Source organism: Nothobranchius furzeri, chromosome 1 (genome assembly GCF_043380555.1).
Source record: "Nothobranchius furzeri strain GRZ-AD chromosome 1, NfurGRZ-RIMD1, whole genome shotgun sequence".
NCBI lineage: Eukaryota > Metazoa > Chordata > Actinopteri > Cyprinodontiformes > Nothobranchiidae > Nothobranchius > Nothobranchius furzeri.
In genome coordinates, this window is record NC_091741.1 from 70,417,386 (window position 1) to 70,438,190 (window position 20,805).

Genomic DNA, 20,805 nt, shown 5'->3' on the forward strand with positions numbered 1-20,805 from the left:
TATGCTCTAAAGTGACCACTGTGTTTATTTCCCCATTTTTAGTCTCACTTGTTCAAAAGCAAACAAGTTCTTTGTTTTATTTAAAGTTACAGCATGTAATGGTAGTTTGACACCATTTCGCCTTGACTGTCGCTAGTTCAAAGAAACATTACGGTTAATATTGTTACCTGTGGGGCAGAAAGCATGCTACGTCAGCGGGACTTTAATGGTCCTTTAGCTAATTCCATCGAGAGAATGCAATGCCAATGCTAGTTTTCTGGTGCTGTAGTTTCCGGATTTGCTCGATTTGCTGCTGATGATTTCACACTACGGCAACACCACTCAGCTAAAATATATTGCATTTCTTTTTCAATTGTTATTTCACATAGGTTTTGGAAAGAGTTTAGCAGTTTTGTTGTTAAATTCATGTTTTTTATCACCTAAGTGTTTTCTTCATAACTGTAATTTGTTGATAAAACACCACGTTGTCTTCATTTTTTTAAAGAATGTGAAACTACATAAAACCAACATCAGACTGTGAGCACAACAGTTCCTATATGCAAATATTTGTTTAAAGTATTTACATAATTAGCATCCTTTTCCTTTTGTATTAATGGGAATCCTGCATGTTTTGCTAGTTCTTATATAAATAAATCCATTCATTCATTCAAAAGGTTGCATAATTGTAATTTGTTCAATAAAGTTCTTTGAAATATTGCCCCATTTCATCTAAGTCAGAGCTCCTCAGAGTCTCATTTATCAACTGATATATTTGTTTTTTTTTTTACATTTCTTTTGGCAATTCAATCTTTGCCTCCAATTTATTTTTCTCACTACAGGACAACAACCGCAAGGATTACAAATCCAAATGTGTCTGGACCAATCAAAATCTTCTTTGTCATTGTGCTAATTTAAAATTTTACGAACATGAAGTGATGTCATAAAAAGGCGCAGAACCCCGAACCGGCTCACGTAAAACATGGTGTCTAATATGGCGTTCCCCAGAGACTTAGGGTATTTCTCAATGCCAAAGAACCTCGCCTTGATGTCTTGGTCCCGACACGGTTGCCTAGGCGATATGTCATCAGAAACTGCCAAGGCGTGTTCAAATGTTCATGTTATACCGAGGTGTTCTCCATTTGTTAGCCATTTAGCTAGCTGAGCAAGGATACACAGAAGGTGTCTTGTAGCCTAGCTTTGGTCAAAAATTTCCCAGTATTTTCAAAAGGATGGCGGATCAGAAGCCGGCAGCTGCTTTGTGGGCTAATTTTAAGTTTAAATGTAATCAACTAATTGCAGCTATTAGGCTGATATCTGAAATATTTTTTATATCCAAAGCAGTTAGTTGGTTAGTTGCTTAGTAGTTGCAGCTTCGGTGGCTAGTAGGTAGTAACTTGCTTACGTAATTTAACAAGTATATAAACAATAAAAAATGTAAAAGGCTTGTTTTATATTTATATTGAAACTTATATGCACAAAATATAGTACTACCTCACGGGTCACGTGATGTAACTCTGCTTCATTTAACCGTTTTTTATGACCAAGGAAGGACAGTGTCCTCGTAAGCAAGGCGCCTAGCCTACCAAGACATCGCCTTGCAAGGCACCTTGACATTGTGAAACATCCCTAGACCCACGACCTATGTATTTTAGATCCACTTTTTATGGGTATGCGTTAAGAAGCCACCAACATTTTTCAACGACTTGACATTATTTTATTCATTTTCAGCAACATTTCGATGAAAAGTTGCAGAGATTAAAGATAAAAACTGCATATTGTCTCCTTAAGGAGTTGTTTTAAATACACATCTATTTAAGCCTCTTGGTTTGAAAAGCATTAAAGCTTCTTTCTGGAGTATTTCTCTTATCCGATGGCACCATCTAGTGGCTGACAAGCATATCACATAAAAAATCTGTTGCTCTCTTATTTTAAGATGGCGACTTCACATTTACGTTTATAAATGGTCTTCTGTAGCCGACAAACAGAGCTAAAACAAGTTGTTTTACGAGTATTATTCTCATGTCATGTTGTGTTCTCATATATTTATATTTTAGAGACTTACTTGTCCGTGAAAAGTTCATCAACTCTGCATCAGCCGAGGTATTCCTTAAATTCGAAGCAGGTAAGCGGTAGTCTAACGCTATTGGTTAGTTCTGGTCGGCGCTCAGTTTCCTATTGCACAGAGCTCTGCAAGGCAGGGGGCGTGCTTAGCAAAAAATGAATAAAGACGGATCGCTTTCATTTGATCACAGTACTTGATGAGACAATTGCTTTTACAGATTCCTGAAAAATCATACATCATTTCTGAAAGGGGAAATCTCTGGAAAGCAGCTTTAAAACATCTCATTTTGAAATGTCAATCATGTAATTTGACACTAACCATCAAATGTAATGTTACTGCTACTTTGGATGGAGGTTGAATCATTACTCAGACATGACCAGAACCTAGCTGTTTTTGTCTACTGCTGAGCAACTGCTCATGAAAACTTCAGAAATGCTTAACTTAACATTTGCATCTGGTTTGGAGCAAAAGTAGGTCAGTGTTCTGCATTGCTGTAATAAACACGGTGGTGGAGAGGCCCAAACATACTAACAACACGCAAAAGCCCAAACTAGTCAAGACGTCTTCAAGGATGTGTACATTTTTAAATTATTTGTTCATAATTGTAAGAATTTGCTGTTCAGTGGTTTAATTGCACCACTCCATGTTTTCTAATGTAGTTAACTTCGTATATGCCTTCCTTTCTGAAATACTGTTTCCAGGTAATGACTGTTAAACTTAATTATTTTTCAGGTCAATGTAGCATTTATTTATTTATTTTAATTTCCTAACAAATTCAAAAAACAGCTTTGTGGTTATTCGTATTTAGTTCCGGTTTTAAAGGAGATTTAAGACAATCTGGACCTGAACAGAGTTGCAACAATGAGAAGTCAATTGGTTTAACCAGTTTTGAATCGATTTCTCATGTGCAGCCTTCACAAGTGCTTATTCCAGTGGAAAGCTCTCCCTTCTACAATGACATCATGATGCTTCAGTGTGTGACGGTAAACTGAGCCTACAGCAACCAGTAGCATCAGCCAGATCGTCAACATGGCAGAAATTGAGAAAAGAGTCAATAAAAGGGGAAAGTGGAGGACAAGCAAGATGTTTACCTCCCAACAGTGCATAGATCAAATCAAGGAAGCACTATAATTACAAAAAAGAAAACATGACTTTTTTTCTTCATTTTACATTTGTAAACTTTATCAGTCATCTATTGATCACGGTAAATGTTTTTATACTCTTTGTCCTTAGCACACACACACACAGTAGGCTTTAAAAGTTAGAACATCCACAATTTTTTGCTAAAACAAAGCAGATTTTTTTTATTCCTGGTGACATGACCGTACAAGCAGACGTAGCTTGAACGTTCACCACTTGACTGAACAGAGGGAGGTTTTTCTTTTTTTTCTTACAAAACTAACAGAATGGAGAACACGCACACGCAAGAGCACACACCACAATGACCAACGCAATGCGGGGATAGCAAGGATTTGCTACAGGTCTCTCATGCCCACTTGTTCAAGGCAGGGCGATGATGTCACACGCACAGACAGGAAGCAGCTTTGTTGTTACTCTTGTATTATTATTGTTTGTAGCTGTTGCACCATTGCTGTTTAGAGTCCTTTAGTTTCCTCACTCGTCCTCTTTCTGGACTCTCAGTGACTTCCTTTTTTTTTAAGCAGTATCCTCCGGTGAAAGAAACTTTAAAAAAACAAGGTTCTTGTTATTTTATTCCAATATTAAAAATGTAAACATTATGTGAGGTTGCCTTGCATGGAGGTACTGAGGGCAGACTCGTGTTGTCGAAGGGGTTCTGCTGCAGTTTACTAAGGCTGACCAGTCAGCTGCGCTGTACTGTCAACGGTGCAGGGACTTCTGGGCTTCCTTCAGCAGGGTGTCAAAGTCCAGTGCATCATACTTACTCTTGACAGGGCCAGGTCCCGCCTCGTCTGAAACACAGAAACACCAGTAGTTTAAAATGGTTCCGTGTAGAAGACAGACTTAACAGAGATACACCAAATAACAAATGCTTTTGACAAGAAACAAACCGCTCATTTTCAAAAGATATCAGTAAATTTGCCACAGCTGGAATGCTTTCTGCTGCAATTAAATCAGGAGAAAAATATCATGTTTGTATTCTGGTTAGTAACTTTCCAGACTCGATAACGATTTGTTTTTGCCTCAGTCGGACAAACAGACAGACGTGCAGTTTATTAGGGAGTAAATGTTTAGTGGTTGTGGTAATCTGCTTGGCATAAAGTGTCAGCTTTGTGTGGTTTCTTTACAGCGCCAACTGGAAGTGGAACTTGCGTTTAATTTGACTGGACGTTTGCGGCATAAATGTCTCTATTTCACTGGGTCGGCAAGCAGAGACCATTTTCAGAGCCGTTCCAGGGACCAGCCGGGTACCTGAACTGGGTGTGTACTCAGAAATGGTCCGGTAGTGAGACTTGTGGTTAATACTGATTGGTTGTAACTCACTAGGAAATTATATTGTCAGACATCGCTAAAGAACAGGTACTGAACAAGCTGCTGGGGAAGCAGAATGAATGGGAAAAAAATAGAATAAAATTGTGCACAAACTGTATAAAAATGTCCACTTCTTAAGACCTCTGAGCGAATTAAATTATGAAGTTCTTCGAAATAATTAAACTTTCAAAGTTATTAATGTTCGTTGACACATTTTGGTGACATCACTCACTGCTGAAACAATCACAAAAGGCTGCCGTTTCAGCAAAGTTCTGACCGGGTTGGTTTTGTATTGAGACACAACAGCTGATAGGGCTGAGCCGGCTTATTTTTCCTATCACCTTTCCCGTACCAGAAATGTCGCTGAACTTCTCTAGTGAAAACTCCTCCAATCACATTAATATTATAAGAGTTTTTCGCAAGGTATTCCTCAAGCTGCTCTGTGTCTGCCACTAGATATCTTCGGCTCTCTTTATGTTTTTCAGAGCGCAATGATGATGCCGAATGACGAAAGCAACGACCTGACCAATCACAAACTTGCGTTCTCCATCTCGTTTAACGGATGTTTAGAAAAGTGGGCCCGACTCTGTCCATCCTTGCGAGGGCTCTGCGTTTCGTGTCTTCGCACCTACATCGAAAATATAGCTGAACATGCATGAGCTGGTTTATAAGCTACTACCCTGTAGGATTGTGTCATTTGTTTTTCTCAGACATTACTCATTTGCTAACATTTTCTCTATGTATGCCACTGTTGGACAACTTGAAACCACACACTCAAAGGAAATAAAGAAAAACATTCAAGAAGAAAGCAATCTTAACAGCTATGAGATATCTGCATGTGTGTGATTACCAAGATCTATGTAGCGTTTCCTCGTCAGCCTCCTTAAGCCTGCAGGGGCATTCTGGAAAACAGTCTCACGTTCTCTTCGACATCTTTGAGCCCCTTGACTGATCTTTATCACCCCGCAGCGCTCCCTGCAACAACACATACAGTTATGTGCAGCCTGTTTTTTGAAAAAAAAAAAAAAAAAAAAAAAGGATCAGTGTGAGGGAAAGTATTTCTTTATTGGAACGATGTTAAAGAAATGGCGGGACTGAAGACTAACACAGTCATAGTCTGCGTCTGCCCCCTCCTTTTTGTGTCTCCTGATGTTTCTCCACCCTCTCTAGTTTCCCTTCTGTGTCTCTTAGCGCCCTCATGTGTCCTTTGTCTGCGTCTCTATATTGTATCTTCTGTTTTTAGGCCTTTTTATCATCCCCTCATGTCCGGTGTTCATTTAGTTATCCTGTCCCTCCAGTTGTAGCTCCAGCCTCTTGTTCCCCAGCCCAGTATATGTGTGTGTGAGTTATTTATGTGTGTGTGTGTGTGTGTGTGTGTGTGTGTGTGTGTGTGTGTGTGTGTTAGTCCTTCCCGCAGCCTTTTAGTTTGGATTTGTAGTTTTAGGTTTATCTGTCCTCCTTTGGTTCTGTTTCCCCATTTAGGTAATTATTGTCACCTGTCTTCCCTCCAGCCCTCACTCCACACACCTGCTTCCTGTTCCCTTAATTACTCCTCCCTGTTATTTAAGCCCTGTCTTGTCTTTGTCTTGTGTCGGTCCATTGTGGTAATTCTGTCAGTCTTCTCATGGTGTCGCTAGTGTGTTGATCTCCTGCTCAGCTCTTTGGATATATTGGTTTTTTTGGCTCCAGCCCATTTGGATATTTTTTGTTTCATTCATCCTAATAAAAGGATTTTACTTTATATCATCTCCTGCCTCGTGTCATCTTGGGTTCCTGCATTTTGGGTCCTACCAACACCGAATCGTGACAAACACATTACTTTTAATGGAGCTTTAAAGTTACAAAAGTCTAAACTATGCGGGAGGACATAAATTAGATGACCAAAACCTAAAAACATCTAATGCTTGTCCTTCTCTTTAACATAAAAAGACTATTTATATTCATACTGCAATAAGTCATCCCTTTGAGTAATGCGTAAAGGTCAGTGATGAAAGCAGAATACAGAAAATGAAGATAGAATACTGCAACATTATTCACTCAGCCTCCTGTGATGCATTCACAAAAGGACTCGTCCACCTGATCCGGATCGGGACACTCACTCATTGCAGATGATGACTTTACAATCCTCCGTGTTGCCGAAAACCTGGAAGCGTTTCCTCAGCATGTTCTCCGTCACTCTACTCGGCAGATTGTGGATGTAGAACACCTGGCAGTTGTCCTGGCAACATGAAAACCATGGCAACAGTCAGAACAAACGACTACACAGAATACTGATGGATGTGGGGACTAAAGCAGCACCCTGAGGTTCCGCTCTTCAGGAGGCCTCCTGCTCTGTTGCAAGCAGTTTAGGGATCTGAGACACATTTCCCTTTGAGTTGGGGTTGGATTACTTGCACAAAACTGACTTTTTATGTTTTATTACAGACTAAAGTATTTGTACAAGGCTTGCAGTCAGCAGGCGGGACACCTGGTGAGCTAAAACCACTTTGAATTCAAATTTCTTTAATTTAATAGCTTTGCACCAGTGCATAACATGAACGTCGTGTACCTCGTCAGACGTGGCTTTGTTCCTCTGGTTGTCATCAGGACAGCTCTCAGAGTTCTCACTAAAGGAGAACAAGGAAGAAGAGGAGACGGGATAAAAGGTGGTGAGTGAGCGATGAGGACAGAGACAAGGTGAAACTAAAAATGTCTGACGTGAAGAAACAGGTGGACCTCATTTAACCAAAGTCTCCTATGGATGTAAGTCAAACATCTCTGTGTTTGAAGATTTCCCCTTCTCATTACATTTTCAGAAATAACATGACTGCTGACCTCATTCAGGGTTGAGCAGCCAAGTCAAACCCTACAACCACAGAACCGAGTGATGGGCGAGGATTCTTTTGGCTACAGCTACACGTTCAGCTGAAACCCGTTAGAAGCAGAGACATAACACGACTCCTGACCTTATTCATTTAGACAGCACACTTTTCATGGTGGGAAAATGAATCTTATTTTTTAAAGAACAAATCCTTTCTTGCAGTAGTTTTCCTTACATGCTGCACATCACAACGTATTTAACGAGTGAATACCTCCACTTCACAGCCCAGTGAACTGTGCTAGAAGCAGAGGTAGGCTGCTGGAAACATCAAATCCCAAAATAGTGTTTTTTACTTAAAATTAAACATTTAATGCAGCAACTACTGGCACATATGGACTAAGACTTTAATGTGACCAAGTTCAGCTTTCCCCATTCAATTTCGATCTTTTATATTTTGGTTTTTTATATTGTTTGACTCTAAAAACATTTATATATTATTATCTTAAGTAAATTAAACATCATCTCATTCTTGACCTGTCCTTTGTCCTGTTTCCATCATAAATCTGATCTGACCCACATTTCATACGCTGCCTTGCTTCTCCCTGTCCTACCTGGAGTCTGTCTTGCTGGAGGGGGAGTCGGGGCACAAGTGGAGGATGGGTGAGGGCGAACGAGATGCAGAGGAGTGCTCTGCCTCCTCCTCAGAAGATGGAGGTGTGGCAGCAACCGACTGGCAGTCTGATGGAGGTGATGATGATATCACCATGGTCGTCTGCTGCTCCTCCGTGTCCAAGTCTTCGGTCATCACCAGCCTCTCCTCCTTGCCCTTTTCATCCATGTCCTGATTTTCAGTGGCTTTAGGTGATGGTGGGATGTCTCTCTTGCCCCCTGCTTGTGTCTGCGCCACGGTGGAGGGGGCGGCAGGGATCTGCTTGTGGCTCTCTCCAAGGCTCAACACGCAGTAGTCGTGGTCACCAAAGTTGCGCTGGGCGTCGCCGTCGCTGGCCTGACCCATGCGCCGCAGCTGAGCATACAGCTCTGTCTGCTCAGGTAGCTTCCGCTGGTGCTGGGAACGACTCAGCCACGTCGAGGTCTTCGTGGTGTTGTTGGTGTTTGAAGCCGGGTGGATGGACTCACCACCACCTCCGCCATCAGTGCCGCCACTGCCCTTTCCGCCCTCTGTTGGCTTGAAGAGCTCATCCTCCACAGGTTTGTGAGGCGGGGTTGTGGGAGGGGTCAGGCCTGAGTGGGTAGAAAAGATAAATGCACTAAAAATCTTGTCCATAAAAAAAAAAGACTTTCACATCCCCCTAAACAAGTGTTACATGATTTGGTTTATACTTGGACAATGCCAGTTGGGATATTTCCTCACACTCCACTCTGTGCCTAAGAAATTTCTTGTTTTCTTCTCAAAGTTAAATCAGCGATACCTGGTCTGCTCTGTCACTAATATTAACAGATTAAAAATAAGCAAATGGATAAAAATATCTGCAATCCTGAGATGCTTTTACCTGCAGTTCCACACAGATCCACGCTGAGCGTCTGCTCATAAGGCCTGGTGCCGTACTGGGACTCTCTGGTGAGGAAACGCATCAAAGCAGAGAAATTAAAGCTCGCTGTGTCATGTTGGAATAAGTTTCAGGTTTAAAACTTTAAACACCATCCCCCTGAAAAGCCTTAATGGGTTCTGAATCTCAGCCTTTGTACTTCCTAAAATAAAACCAGCCCATTTTTGAGCTGATGTCTGCTGGATCTGAATTATGTGTCTCCCCGCGAGTGCTGCTGGCATTTTTCTCTGTGCTTCTCATTTCTTATCACAACAGCCATATGTACTCTGCTGTCCTCTCAGTTATTCTTACTCTGCTGTTTGTGGCTGTCAGTTTCTGTTGCCCTGGTTGCCATGAAAGTAGGGAGAAGTGGAGAGAGGATTGGCTTCAGGTGGGATATATCTTACCCTCCACAGCTATACACACATATATATAAATATATAAATATAAATATATATATATATATATATATATATATATATAAATATATATATAAATATATATATATATATATATATATATATATATATATATATATATAAAACACAAGCCACTTTTTTAGGTACAACTGTCCAACTGCTCATTAACACAAATTACTAATCGGTCAATCACATGGTGGCAACCGATGAGTCAAGACGATCTGCTGCAGTTCAAACCGAGCTTCAGAATGGGGAAGGTGACTTAAGTTACTTTGAACATGGCATGGTTTTTGGTGCTAGACGGGCTGATAAGAGTATTTCTGAAACTGCTGATCTTCTGGGATTGTCACGCAAAACCATCTCTAGGGTTTACAGAGAATGGTCAGAGAAAGGGAAAGCATCCTGTGAGCAGCAGTTCTGTGGGCGAAAATACTTTGTTGATGCCAGAGGTCACAGGAGAATGGCTAGACTGGTTTGAGCTGATAGAAAGGAAACAGCAACTCAAATAACCACTTGTTAGGGCTGGGCAATAAATAAAAAATGTATCGTTATTGACATTTCTGACTTTTATCAAGATAATTTTTCCCATGTCAATAAATTTGATAATAAAGAAATTAAAAGATGTGTGTAGGTTGGCAACATTCATGTCCTTTTAAGAAGCTGTACCACCCTGAGTCATGTAAAAATGTTATTCAGCGTTATGCATGTGAAAGCCCCATCTAGTGGACAACTTTTAACCTATAGTTATCGTCCATTTATCGTTGTCGAGGTGAAAACCTCACTATATCGTGATGTTGATTTTAGACCATATCACCCAGCCCTACCACTCGTTACAACCAAGGTATGCAGAAGAGAAAACAATACGTTTTTCAGCACAACAATTTGTGGGTTAACTGTTCCAGATTAATAAAAAATTAACACACACACAACCAGCTTGGAGGCAGTTACACTTATGGGCAGATTTTCAACAGAACCACTTTCAATGTGTTTCTCTTTACTGCTGCATCAAAACTGGGAATTCCCATAATAATAATAATAATAATAATAATAATAATAATAATAATAATAATAATAATAATAATAATAAACACGTTGGAGAGGTTACATCTCCAATCTGGTCCGGGAACGCCTTGGGGTCCTGCCGGAGGAGCTGGTGGACAAGGCCGGGGAGAGGACGGCCTGGAGCTCCCTAGTTGGGATGCTGCCCCCGCGACCCGGACCCGGATAAGCGGAGGAAGACGACGACGACGACGACGACAATTAGATGAAAAAAATCAGATTCAGACTGTTTTTAAACTGTCATTGTAATTTAGTGTAAATTGAAGCTAAATTAATAAAAAATGCTTAGAAATTTGACCAAATTTGAATTTGAGGAAACTGCTTTTACTATGAGCTGGGAACGTGAAACCTAAACTGCTTGAATGGAATATTTTCAAACCTGGAAAAAGCAACAAACCATGACATGTTTAGGTTACATAACATCAGGTAACATTAGTTACGGGGAAAACTCATTGACTGTATATACGCACAATAAGTCGTGAAATTACATATATGTGTCTTGAAATGTTGAAATGGTAAATAGGCCTGTATTTGATATAGTGCCTTCTAGAGTCCTACAACACAATCAGTCATTTAATCATTCACACCCTGGTGGTGATGAGCTACATTGCAGTAACAGCTGCCCTGGGGTGCACTGACAGAGGCAAGTCTGCCGTACACAGGCGTCACCGGTTCCTCCGAACACCACCAGCAGGCAAGGTGGGTTAAGTGTCTTGCCCAAGGACACAAGGACAGCAACAGACTGAGCAGGGCTCAAATCTGCAACCTTCCGATCACGGGGCGAGCACTTAGCTCCTGTGCCACCGTCGCTGAAGTTAGGTTTTGCTCTCATTGTTAACACCTTCCAATCTACAACATAAGAGTGTGCACTTCACAGAGACTCATTTGCATAAGAAACTTTTTGTGTTAGTGCGGTTTGATCCAGCAGTGAGATCGCTCTCAAACACATCCAACTGCAGTTATCTGTGTTTCAGTTTCCTCTTAAAGGTTTTTTAGGGGAGGATTTTAGTTCTTAAACTCATTACTCCTTTGTGAACAACACTTTTTTAACAATGCCACAATAGGAAGAAGCATATTACATAACTGAGACAGTTAAAAAAACAATATATTTTTTGTAATTAACAACAAAGGTGATTAATAATGTCATTTACATGTTAGCATGCCACATGCCATTATAGTTAAAACAATCTTCTAAATCTTTAAAGGAGTTTATTTCTCCTTTATGCTACCATTTGAGTTGTTCCCAGCACCATCATGTCATTAATGTTTTGTTTGAACTCGGAGCATATTAAACGTTAAGTAGCTGGGCCGCACAGTTGGTTTGGACTGTTGGTTTGCAGGAAAGAAGTGCTGGGTTTGATTCCATCTGGGGAAATTGCATAAGGTGCCTTTAAATGTGTGTTTTTAAATCCCTCATGTTAGATTAGTGACTCTAGGTGTGATTTATAATGTGACGTATGTGGCTCTGTGATGGACTGGCAACTTGTCCAAGTGCGACCCCGCCTTCCACTCAATAACTGCCGAAGACAGACAGCAGCTCTCCACAACCCTGAACCGGATCAATCGGGGTGGAAGAAGAAACGATAAACATTAAGCAGGGAACCTTGCTGCAGAGAAACAGATGAATTATATTACACTTTTAGGAGGTGGACTCCATAATAAATAAATGCTGACATTGCTCATGAATTTAAAAAAAATATATAAATAAAATATTTAAGGACAAAGTTCACTTGACATTTGGAGTCTTATTTTTTTATATTTGCACATCTCGCTTCCGATTTGCTTTCTATGGCAAACATGAAAACCCCATTTTAATTGGGAGGTCTTAAGATTTCACATTTCCACTACCTATGATACAGCTTTGAATCTCATTCCTAAGCAGTTTTAGTCTAGGTCACACCTTCCTGCATCTAATCAACACAATGACTCCCTCTCAAAAGAGGCTAACGACTGATAGGGGGATGGAGAGGAGGGGTACCTATAGTAGTTTCTGCTTGTTAAATAACAAGACAGCTACTTAAACAACAACAAAATGTCAAACATGCCAGAAATCCGTGCAAGCTCACGATTGCTGATCGGTAGCTGGCCACGTGGTGTTAATCGCCTCTCCTAACCCCCTGTATACTACACGACGTTCAGCGCTAAACTCGCCCCGATCTTGTGGATTCTCGCACAAGTGGAAAATCGGCTCAAAAAAGTGAAAAAGTTGCACAGTGTTCGCCCGGCTTAACTCTCCCGTATTCCAGTGAGAATTGACAAAGCTCCTTGGATGAGAAGCAAAACGTCTTCAAGAAACCAAAAAAACTCCTGTTGCCTTCATTTGAACCCTTTTGGATTACCACAACCTGGATTACCGAGAACCTTCACACGCACTCTGATTTGCTATCATCAATGAGACTCTACAACTGACACAGTTCTCTACAAATAACACAAGCCTAAAGGAATTCTGCCATGTTGTGGAGTTGCAAATGCTAACAGGTAGCTTCTAGCTGAGGCATGCTCTGCTGTTTTCTGGATGCTAAACCAACAACAGTGGAAAGGAAAGATGGCAGAGTCCACAAATGCTAATTTGACATTATGGTGTGCAATTGTCATGGTTTCCCTAATCCAATGCTCCCCAGCAGGAAATAGGAGTAGAAAACTAGTTTCATGTTTAGCCTGCATGTTTAACTCAAGAGTAACCAAACATATCTCAAAAATAACAAGTAAAAACAGTTTTTCAGAGAACGTGATCTTTAAATCAAATCCTCCTTCAAAAGTGGAACAAATCTCAGAAATTTAAAGATATAGCTGGAGAAATTTGCCTGACTCTCCCAACCAGAAATCCACTTTTTATTCTTTATTTTCTTGTCTAAACTTTGGAAAGCTGACCCAATCATTCTTCTTTTAACTATTAGGACTCCCTTTTTGGGTTTACCAAACACAGGAAAGAGGGAAACCCTTGGGAGTACATTGTTCTTCTAGGGCCATCTGACAAACAACAACCAATGAAGGAAGATCCCAACTCTGCCAAACAAAACAAACACCAAATGCTACAAGAACATAATCCAGTAAAGTAGATGCTTTTCTGAAAATGATACTTACCCTGTGGACTTTGGGCTGAGAGGCAGACAGAGACAGGCCCGTTTTTCTGTTACTGGAAAACAGAAACAGTTCAGAGTCAAGGTTTTTTCAAACTCTTATATGTGAATCCATAAACTTTGAAGTGAGATTAAAATGATTGTTAACAGGTTTTTGATTTTTTTCTTCTATTACAGGTGATTTAGTCCTTAATAGGTCTGATTGGAAATTACAGACTGGCTAATTATGACAATAAAGCTATTAAAACTAAGAAATTTACTTTGATACTGGTTAGGGGTGGGAATCGTGAGGGAGTTTATCATTGTTTATTATGATCTATGTCCTGCGAGTTGAAATTATTGGCTCAAGTCACATCTGTGATAAGTAATACATACAAAGAAATGTCACAATATTTGCCTGAAGTTGGAATACAGACATTGTGTATTTAGTCATTTAAAATGCCAACGTCACATAAAGCGTACAGAAATCTAAACTCTTTAAATCCTGTTGTTTCACACTCATTTTGGAAGTGTGTGTGTGGTGTGTTTGGATTCTAATCAAGTGTCCCTCAATGGTTCTCAGAGTTCTGACAAAGAACATGAAGTAAAAATGTCAAACTCAAGAAAATCTGTCAAAAGTAAAACGTCCATGTTTGACGCCAGATCCGTACACTTGTGCCACATAAAAGGTGACAATATTTTACATTTTTATTTTGTCCCACCCCTAAAATGAGTTGCTTAGGGTCAGTTAAAGCAGAGTAAAATCTGAGGTCATCCTTTGTGCATGTGGATTATCTAACCATGGCAGCAGGGTTTGGTCGGCTCTGAAGTGCTGTTGCCATCACTAGACGTTTGTTTTTCTGGCTGTGTTTCCGTTGTGGTTCCTCCTCCGGCTTGTGTAGGCAGGAGTTTGTTCCCCACTTTCTTTTCCTCTCTCTCTTCATTGTCTCGCATCCGTCCAGGCCGCAACCTCTTAGCGAATCGGCTGGGAAAAGATGCAAGACGTCTTGAGCGGCGAACTGAGAAAGAGCCGCTGGTTTCTGCAGGCTCCTCCAGACTCTGTGGTGGCTCAGAGGAACAGTTTCTCCTGTCAGGTGACGAAGAGTCTTTACAAAGTTCTGGTTTGGGGTTGGAGGAGCTGCGAGACTGGGCTGAGGAAGATCTATTAGCTGGGGCAGAGCCCCCTGCGGGGCTGTGGGAGTAGGGTGGGCTGTGCAGTCTATAAGGCTTGCTCACATCGAAGGAGCTGTTCTGCTGCAAGAGCTCACGAAGAAGGGAGTTGGCCTTCATCTCCCTCCGCCTAGTAAAGGGGATCCTCCGGGGGGTGCTGTTGGCAGTCCCAGTCAAGCCCCCATTAGTCCCAGGAGTAGCCACCAAGACCACTCGGCTGTGAGAGTTTGTAGTGGCCAAGCGGGAGGCCTCAGGCCTGGCCCGAGGCCGGGAGAGCTCACGGTCCTTGCGCTCCCAGCCCTGCTGCTTGCGCACAGGCAGGCAGTAAGTGTGCATGTACGTAATCAGTTCCACTACAGAGCGCAGCTCTTTTTCTGAGCTGAACTGAGATGTAGCTGGCTCCACAGGCACAGCAGCTGCAACTGCTGCACCTTCAACTTCACTACTGGAAGACTCCTCCTCCCCTTCCTCCTCATCTTCCTCCTCCTCGTCCTCCTCCGACACACTCTCCTCGTCCTCTTCTTCCTCTTCGTCCTCATCTGTCTTGAGAACTGGGTTGTTCTCTGCATCTTGTGCGGTGGTGAGGTGGCGGTGCAGCTCTGTGCACAGACGCCCTGCAGGACGCACGGCTCGAGGCTTCCGCTCCTGAGGGCGTTCACTCTGGGGGTGATGAAAAAAAAAGACTTGAACCAATGGCAAGATTTGCTGGAGCTTAAGAGTCAAAATCATTCTAAAATTGATATTGTGCTTTTTCTTCTTTTCTTTCTGCCTGTTATGCTGTTTTGTACAGGTAATGAGGTTCATTAAAGTTATAATTTCTGCAAATTTTTGTGTTTAAAGGTTCCGTAGCATGCTACTTTAAACCTGTGAGAACAAAGGCAGTTTCAGTAAATGATAAAATAATACAGTTGGCACTATTGAGATGTCATTTATCTTAAATGCGAGTTAATTTCGTCAGACTGAATTTATACCCAGAAATAGTCTGCTACAAGACTGCAGTCGCCTAAGCCACACATCCTAATCTGGACAGGGGAGACAGACCAGAGACAAGCGTCCAGGAGAGGAGTGGGACCTGATGACGAGGTTAGTTTCCATTAGTGCTTTACAGGACTTTCAAAGTAAAACTCTAAATTTTCAGCTGAAACAGGAAAATGCATGAATGCAGCCAAAAAGGGTTTTTTTTTCAAGAGGAAATGACGATATCACATTTTATCACAAGCTCAAAAAAGTAGATTTTACATGGATTTTTTTATATGAACCTTTTTGTATTTTTTTGTGTGTGAAAAAAAAACAGGAAGTAAAAACTGAATGCCTTCACAAATTTTTAAGGAATCAGACATTTTTGTTTATTTTTTTAGTAGAGCAGGTTGAATCGGAAAATATCCAATAAAATCACAACGATTTTCCTCTGGGAATAATTTAGCTGCATGACTCTAAGTAAATACAACACATCAGCGACAGCACCAACTCTGTCAAGCAACATCAGTGCATGTTGGTATCTTTATCTAGAAATCTTCATTCTTTAATCATGAGGATCAGCAAGAATTCTGCAATTTTCCATTTTCCTTCTTTTTGTGCTGGAAATAAATTGCTAGACTGTCTGATAATAGAAAAGAAAAGTGAACCACCACACAAGAAAAACAAACTTAACAACCACAAGATTGTATTTCCAATTTCCTGCCCTGGACCAAGCCCCCACAATGCGGGACAGAAATTGAGGCCAACGCGGAAGTGAAATAAATTGCAGTTCCACCCTCATCCACTAGGGGCTGGTGTCAGAAGCGAGCAAATCCTCATTGACTCCCATGTTAAAAATACCAATTTCACAGTAGAAATAAACATGTTTACAGCCTGGTACCAAAACATGGTTTTGGTTTAAATGATCTAGTTTACACTCATGACAACTCTGAGGGGGTGAATTTTTTGTCACTCTTCTGTTTAAGTGTATTAAAAGCCTAAAATTCTGTATGACTAATGAGCATCAGACCCACTTGACCACAGAGCTAGCTCCGTGGAAAGGCCTCAGTAGGCTCAGTCTGAGCCTCAGCCCTGCCTAGTCTCTGAACTTAGTTGTAGCGTTTGTGCGTTCTTTTTTGGATATTATTTGTGCAATTGTTGGACAAAATGACTTGCTGTGGTATTAATTGCACTAATAGAGCGTCCAAGGAGTCTCTGCTTCATTATTTCTGTAAGTAAAATTATATTTATGTATTTATGTCGATGATTTTAGGTCACTGCCGCTCTTGCACTAGCTGCTTAGATTTTAACATGTACTGTTTAACCATGATATTTAAATGTAATAGGGTAAAACCCAGTACATTTAACATAATGCTGCACTTTAGAAAATGGGTTGAAATATAACATGTTGGTGGAGCTGGGTTCCGACTACCGGTATGGTCCCCACCGCAGCTCGGCGCATCTCTGATCGCCGTGGCGCTTGTCTGCTGTGTGGCTGCCGGCTTGTGGAGGTCTCCGAGACCTCTGTGTTCCACCCGGTTTTACCCAGCGGTCAGCCCGGTGTACCTCTGACTCAGAAGCTCTGGTGTTGTGCACAGTTAACTCTGGTTGTAGCTAGGTTGCTACCTCCATTAGCTTAGCTCCCACCTCTGCGTTAGCTTCGGGTTAGCTTCAGGTAAGCTTGTAGCTAGTTCGACGGGTGTCGTCATTTGATCCCAGCCTTACAGCCCCACCCTCAGCTCCACCTCTGTTCCCTTTTGTGGAATTGTCTGGGCTTGACGGAACCTGTGACACAGTCAAAATGGCGGTTGTGGCCACCTCCCATTTCTCCTCAAACACATGTCATTGGAGTCTATGGAAACCCATTGTCCATATATTTCTATGTTGATGCCCTGGACACTGTATCTAGGAACAAAAGGCAGTAAGTTTTCCCTCCCATCCGACGTGGGATGATTCAGTCTGCAGCTGTACTAAAATGGCAGATCTATATTACTCACACAGATAGAGAGGAGAGGGAGTGCCTGTGATTCACCGTTGCCCTCTTGCCCTGTCAGTCAATACTTTTGCCATCTGCCAAAGCAAAAAAGCCACACCACTCTCAAACTGCACACACAGCCATCGACAGCGAGTTGATTAATAGTGGATGATAGATTCAGGTTTGGTTTAGACCGACCACTTCCTGTGGGCTTCTTGTACCCTCTTCACTTGAGCAGGAGCAGAAGTTTGTGTGAAGTGTCCTTTTCTTGTAAAAGATAAATGACTCATGCTGTAATCAATGACCACTTGAAGTACAATGCTAGCAGCTATCCAATTACTGCTAAGTCATACAGCAGTAGCTGTTGTAGATGTCTTCTCCTCCTCAACACCACATTTATCATGAGCAGCAGCTGAAGGTCTCTACAAGCCTGAATGCTCCGAGTATTTCTAAAATAAAACATCTGTCATTTGTTAAATAAAAGCTGGCGCAGCAAAACACGCACCACTTTTGGTTGCATTGTGAACCTTTTTGGAAAATCTTTTCTGTTCATTTAAACACCATCTCAGATGTTTCAGGGGCTGTATCTTATAGCTGAAGAAGCTGAAACCACAACTAGTTTTATTCAATTCAAAATCTATCCTTTATTCTTTTTCGTCAATTTTTGTGATGCTATGATTCAATTTACTTAAACTGCAAATAAAAAACTGATATGAGGCTCGTTTCCATTATCGTCACTGGACCTTAGTAGGATGCACGTGTCTCCATTTCACCAGGACGGCCCAGAAGGACCATTTTCTGGGAGATATCAGGGACCAACATAGTATTCTGAAAGGTCAGGTGGAGTTGCTGAGTGGGACTTAATTCATGCTGATTGGTAGTAACTTAGGAAATGGCATCGGCAGATGTCACCAAACAACCAGCCTTTGGAAAATTGGAGTTTCTGGAGAAGCAGAATGAAAAGAAAAGAAGCAGCGACTCCTAACGCCAAAAAATGAGGCAGAAATCTCCTCACAGCACTGTAATACATGGCACTTTGTGCTCTCACAGAGAACTGTAAAAAACAGCACTTCTTCTGGTCACTGAACGCCACTTTTTTGTTCACACAGCTGCTGTCCTCGTCCCACTCTTGGATTTAATCACAGTGTATTTTGACACAAACATTTTTTTCCTCCTAGTGGAAACACGGCCATGATTTTGCAAAAGGAAGCTACTTAGGATGAGTTTAAGATGATTCAGATAAAGCTGAATAAAGCTAAAATGTCGTTCTAAACTGTTTCAGTAAGCTGGAATCTCTAACGTATCGTATTAGATGTGTGTTCCCCGCAAGCTCAGCAGGACGTCCCTTCCCACCCGAAGTGTTTCAGACATGAATCAGCAGCAAACGCGCTCCATGCATCTGGTCCCGCAAGGTCACAAAATTATTGGAGAACTGCAAGACCACATGCGATTTTACCAGTTTTACCAGAACGATAGCAGCACAGATCCAAAAAAGTCTGTGGTTTGTTTTCTGTTCTGTTGGTGACTTGTTTTTTTTTTCTCCTAGTTAAGCAATAAGGAAATCTGCATACGTCTTATTTTGAAAGTTTCCAAATATTTTTACACTGCTCCTGTGACTTCCTGTCTGTTCTGATCTGAACTGCTCAGCTTGACATGTTCTAGAAGAGCTTGAAGCTAATGTGTTTGGTGGGAAGGTAGAGTAAGTACAGGAGAAAGACGCAAACTCCCTTCTTTTATTTCTCACTATGTTTTTAACCCTCAGATTGTTAGCAATGACCAGCTTGTTGTCAGGCGGAATGGTTAGAGTGACGCCTCACCAGTGTCATCCTCTCAATGTTGAGCAAGTTTGTGGTTGAAAACAGAAAGAAAGCAATCATAAGATCATTTGTTCTTTGAACTGTATGAAAAACTGTGGCATCATTAAAAAAAACTGTTTCAACTCAAACATAATATCTCTTGTGAAATGAAGACATGGTAATAGGAAGAGTTAATGCTGATGTGTGTAGAAAACACATCTCCTGCTGCAGCAGCAGCCTTGCTGACGGTAGACTCTACATGCAACTGTAAATTATTTCTGCCTTAACACGCCACCCTGAGAGGAAGTGATTGGAAAAATCCAATTTCGTTATCTCACTAGCTTTCAAAGGACAGAGGGAATGAGGCGTCACCCGGCAAACACTGAGATGTGTCTGCGCCTTTCACATGCCGAACTGCTTCAGTCTGAGGAAGGTCAGAGTCTGACCAAAGGATAAGAACACAAACACTTTAATCATCGGAGTCATGCTCGGCTACTTATTGATGGTGGTTTGTCACCTCACCTTAGCCAGGGGTCTGACTGGTCGAAGGCGGAGGCCTCTGTTGCCGAAGCGATGGCTGTGGATCCCATCTTTGAGCACATCGATGCCAGTGGGGGCGTTTGGAGGAGTCAACAGCAGCTTCTTTAACTGTAGGTGAGGGAAGAAAAGATCAGTACTTTTATTAGAACACAACTGGGAATGGTCATGAGAAGATCACAGGTTAAGGAGGTGTTAGTAAGATGCAAATCCTATTTGACAATATTTTAATAAAGCATCCTAAAAGGCAGGAAAAAATGTATGTGTTGCATTTGGCATTTGGATCTTTCAGCCCAATTTTTAATCTAAATTGTGTCAGGTGTTAAAGTTGAGCAGATGGATGTTTTGATAAAGGAATAATGTGGAGAAAAGGTCATGGTACTGTACATTTATCACTTCACTAAAGCTGACAGCTACATGGCACATTCACGTTTCCCATTATAAAACTCCATCCAGCCTTCCCCCCCCCCCCCCCATAATACAACGTGACTGCTGCTCCTCCCTTTCTCTTTCATCCCTCTATCCTCAGACTCATGTCCTTCCATCATCCCTCCCTTGTATCCCTTGCATCATTCTTTATCTGTCCTATCTGTTCTGCTTTTATTTGTATTCCTTCTTTTATCCATCCCATGTTTATTCAAATTCTATTTCTTTTGCTGCTTTCTAAATCAATTCTCTTTTTCCTCAACTCTCTTATCTCCATGACCCTTACTGCATACCCCCATGTTAACTTCTGCACTGTCACATTAACTTTGTCGTCTTTCACCCCATCCCTCGCTCTCGTTTTCTACTCCTCTAGATTAAACACAAAACCAGAGACAAAGCATAAAACACCGCAAACCTCCTGCTAAAGCACCTTTCCAACGGATAATCACACAACAGCTCCTTGTTCCTTACTTTTGTTTCATAACCCCCCCCCCCCCCCCCCCCCTCCATCTGTGTATTCATCCATTCATTCCAGAGCAAAGCTTCATGGCACCACTATCGGCTGATA

At 41.5% G+C, this 20,805-nt stretch overlaps 1 protein-coding gene across 1 annotated transcript in view; it reads right to left on the bottom strand.

Moving 5' to 3' along the window:
• Positions 1–3,735: 3,735 nt before the first annotated feature.
• Positions 3,736–20,805, bottom strand: part of ppargc1b (peroxisome proliferator-activated receptor gamma, coactivator 1 beta) — a 115,362-nt gene continuing 98,292 nt past the window's right edge. Inside the window, exons 4-12 of the mRNA XM_015951844.3 lie at positions 19,797–19,922; positions 14,177–15,206; positions 13,402–13,453; positions 8,804–8,868; positions 7,904–8,534; positions 7,041–7,098; positions 6,592–6,710; positions 5,343–5,467; positions 3,736–3,972 (exon numbers count right to left, since the gene is read on the bottom strand). Coding sequence (XP_015807330.3) covers positions 3,881–3,972; positions 5,343–5,467; positions 6,592–6,710; positions 7,041–7,098; positions 7,904–8,534; positions 8,804–8,868; positions 13,402–13,453; positions 14,177–15,206; positions 19,797–19,922 — 2,298 coding nt within the window. The 3' untranslated portion in view covers positions 3,736–3,880. The remainder of the gene's footprint in view (positions 3,973–5,342; positions 5,468–6,591; positions 6,711–7,040; positions 7,099–7,903; positions 8,535–8,803; positions 8,869–13,401; positions 13,454–14,176; positions 15,207–19,796; positions 19,923–20,805) is intronic.